This window comes from Nematolebias whitei, chromosome 12 (genome assembly GCF_014905685.2).
Source record: "Nematolebias whitei isolate Nwh7 chromosome 12, NemWhi1, whole genome shotgun sequence".
Lineage (NCBI taxonomy): Eukaryota > Metazoa > Chordata > Actinopteri > Cyprinodontiformes > Rivulidae > Nematolebias > Nematolebias whitei.
In genome coordinates this window covers 47,722,830-47,726,017 of record NC_056509.1, presented here as the reverse complement: position 1 = coordinate 47,726,017, position 3,188 = coordinate 47,722,830, and the positions used below count along the sequence as shown (strand labels likewise).

General features: G+C 52.5%; 1 protein-coding gene across 1 annotated transcript in view; it reads left to right on the top strand.

The window, feature by feature from the left end:
* LOC119417978 (T-lymphoma invasion and metastasis-inducing protein 2-like) overlaps nt 1-2,930 on the top strand; it is a 24,165-nt gene extending 21,235 nt beyond the window's left edge. The window contains exons 20-23 of the mRNA XM_037685224.1: nt 1,816-1,874; nt 2,061-2,151; nt 2,223-2,310; nt 2,414-2,930. Of these exons, the coding sequence (XP_037541152.1) occupies nt 1,816-1,874; nt 2,061-2,151; nt 2,223-2,310; nt 2,414-2,930 (755 nt within the window). The remainder of the gene's footprint in view (nt 1-1,815; nt 1,875-2,060; nt 2,152-2,222; nt 2,311-2,413) is intronic.
* The last annotated feature ends 258 nt before the right edge of the window (nt 2,931-3,188 follow it).

The window sequence follows — 3,188 nt, the reverse complement described above, 5'->3', positions numbered from 1 at the left end:
ATGAACACATGAACTAACACACGATGAACACATGAACTAACACATGATGAACACATGAACTAACACATGATGAACACATGAACTAACACATGATGAACACATGAACTTGTCCAACAAGAACAAACTAACCTCTAAAAGAACAACGCTAAACATCTAACTGAAATGATTAACAATGAACATATTTTACCCATAATCCCTCCCTGAGGCCATGTGACCAGCAGTCAACCACAGCAGAATACTACAATATGTACCGGTAACATACACAAGTACTACAGTAATTTTTTTTTATCTGAACAGTGCCGGTAACACAGCTGTTCATCCATCCATCCATTTTCTTCCGTTTATCCAGGGTCGGGTCGCGGGGGTAGCAGCCTAAGTAGGGAGGCCCAGACTTCCCTCTCCCCAGCCACTTGGGCCAGCTCTTCCGGGGGAATCCTGAGGCGTTCCCAGGCCAGCCGAGAAACATAGTCCCTCCAGCGTGTCCTGGGTCTTCCTCTGGTCTCCTCCCGGTGGGACGTGTCCGGAACACCTCACCAGGGAGGTGTCCAGGAGGCATCCTAACCAGATGCCCGAGCCACCTCAACTGGCTCCTCTCAACGTGGAGAAGCAGCGGCTCTACTCTGAGTCTCTCCCGGATGATCGAGCTTCTCACCCTGTCTCTAAGGGAGAGCCCAGACACCCTGCGGAGAAAACTCATTTCAGCCGCTTGTATCCGGATCTCGTTCTTTCAGTCACAACCCAAAGCTCGTGACCATAGATGAGGGTAGGAACGTAGATCGATCGGTAAATTGAGAGCTTTGTCTTTTGACTCAGCTCTCTCTTCACCACGACAGACCGGCACAGCGCCCGCTTCACTGCAGACGCTGCACCTATCCGCCTCTCACGCTCCATTTTTCCCTCATTCGTGAACAAGACCCCAATATACTTAAACTCCACTTGGGGCAGGACCTCCTCCCTGACCCGGAGAGGGCACTCTACCCTTTTCCGGCTCAAGACCATGGCCTCGGATTTGGAGGAACTGATCTTCATCCCGGCTGGTCAAATAAAAAAAATTAAAACGCAGTAGCCTACCAGGAAGTCATTGATCGCTTTCTTCTTCTTCCTCCTGTGCACTGTGCCCCCCTCCCTGGGGGCACAACTGGGATGGGGAGGAGAGAACGGTGAGGGGGAAAATAATAAAGTCCCCCCCTCCAGTGGACCACTGAAACAGAGTTCCACTGTGACCTATTGGTAAGATTTTTTTTCCTTTTATTTATACAGGCGGTCTCATTGAGTCACAATGCCCCCCGCCCCCCAGGAGAGACGTGCGTTGGGCAAGTATGTGGGCGCCCAGGTGTGACGAGGCTAAATGTTTTAATAATAATGAATAAAGTGCTATGTGTTGTCATCATGGTATGTTCCCATGGCACCTGAGGTACACCCAGGTGGAGCAGCGGGCAGCTGTGTAAGTGCCCAGGGAGAAATTGGGGATTGGGTGTCCTGCTCAGAGACACCACGACATGTGGGAATGGCTGAGGCTCGAACCGGGACTTTGGGGTCCCAGGTCAGCTACCCTGCCTCTACCCCATCTCGGACCCCACCCTTGGTGGCAGGAAGCTCGTTATCCCGGCAAAAATCATTGTACAAGCCTCAGTGTTCAAAGCTTGTGAAAAAAGTAGCGGCTTATAGTCTGGAAATTACAGTAAGTAAGAAGTATGTTCCCAGTACGTATCCGGTACCCTCGCTGTAAGTTCCAGGTCTGCACCGTGTAATACCGGGCCGTATTGTGTACTTCTACCAGATACAGTTTGAGTAATTGAGCTGCTGTTTCCTCAGTGTTCAAGCGAGCCGTTATCCTGGTTTATCGTGAAAACAACAAACTGAAGAAGAGGATGGTGAGTGGAGTTCTCCATCTTTCATGGTTTATTGTGACTCGGGAGCTTTATATTGTGCAATCAAGACTTCTTGGATCCGAGTGCTGGCTCAGCCCGTTGGTGCCACTGTAGTAAAGACCATCGTGTGCACGTTGTTTATCCAGCAACAACAAAATAAAACAGCTGGTGTGTAATTTGTTGTAACAGACGAACTCCCGCTCTGCTGATCTGGACCCCTTCAGGTTCCGCTGGTTAATCCCAGTTTCAGCTCTACAGACCAGACCGGCCAACATCCCAGGTTGGTGACGGTTCACATGCCGGTGTGTGTTATTGTGTGCGTTGGTCCGGCTCACTGCTTTGTGTTTTCAGGCTCTGACGACTCGTGTGTGTGGGAGCTGGTTCACAGTAAGTCAGAGGTCGAAGGTCGACCCGAGACGGTGTTCCAGCTGAGCAGCAGGTACCGTCCTGAGGACTAAATGTCTCTTCTGTGTTTCTGTGTCCTGGAGCAGTTCAAGAAGGAAATCTGTTGCCAGGTTTAGTTTCTGCTGTTTGTCTTTCAGCTGTTTGGAGACAAAGGCCAGCGTGCTCCGAGTTCTGGGCTACCTCCTCAGAGACCGAGGGCCTGGCGACTCCCTGAGGAGATCCAAACTGTCAAAAACTGAGAGGAGCGGCACGTGGAGGAGGAGGCAGCCTCGTGGTCCCTCCGACCTCCAGAGGACACCTCCTCATCTGACGGAAGGGAGCTGCAGACCCAACGGCGTCCTGAATGAAACCTGCTCGGAGCCTCTGCTGCCCAGCCGCTCCACCTCCGGCAGCACCTCCTCTGAGAGGAGAACCAGACTCTGCTCCCTGACGGGCGAGCTGGAGGCTCAGCTGCAGCGGCTGAACTTCACCGAGGACGAGGAGACGAAGAGAAGCTCGAGTCTGAGACGGCGCCCTGCAGGAGAAGTGCTGGACTTCAGCACCTTTCTGGAAAAGGACTTCAGCGTTCAGAGCATGACGTCCATCGTCAACGAGGACTGTTTCTACGACTCGGTGCTGAGGAGCCAGACGGCTGCTAACGGGCTAACGGGCTAACATGGAGTCTGACTGAAACCCCGATGAAACTTAAAATGAGCTTACTGCTACTCTGAGCACATTCCACTGAAGGATCCAGAGAAACAAACTCTGAGCCCGTCATGGTCTCTGGAGACGTGTTCTTAAAGCCTCCTGACCGGCTGGAGCGCACCTCCACCCGCTTCACAGGAAGTGACGCAGCTGGAGCGCACCTCCACCTGCCTCACAGGAAGTGACGCGGCTGGAGCGCACCTCCACCTGCTTCACAGGAAGTGACGC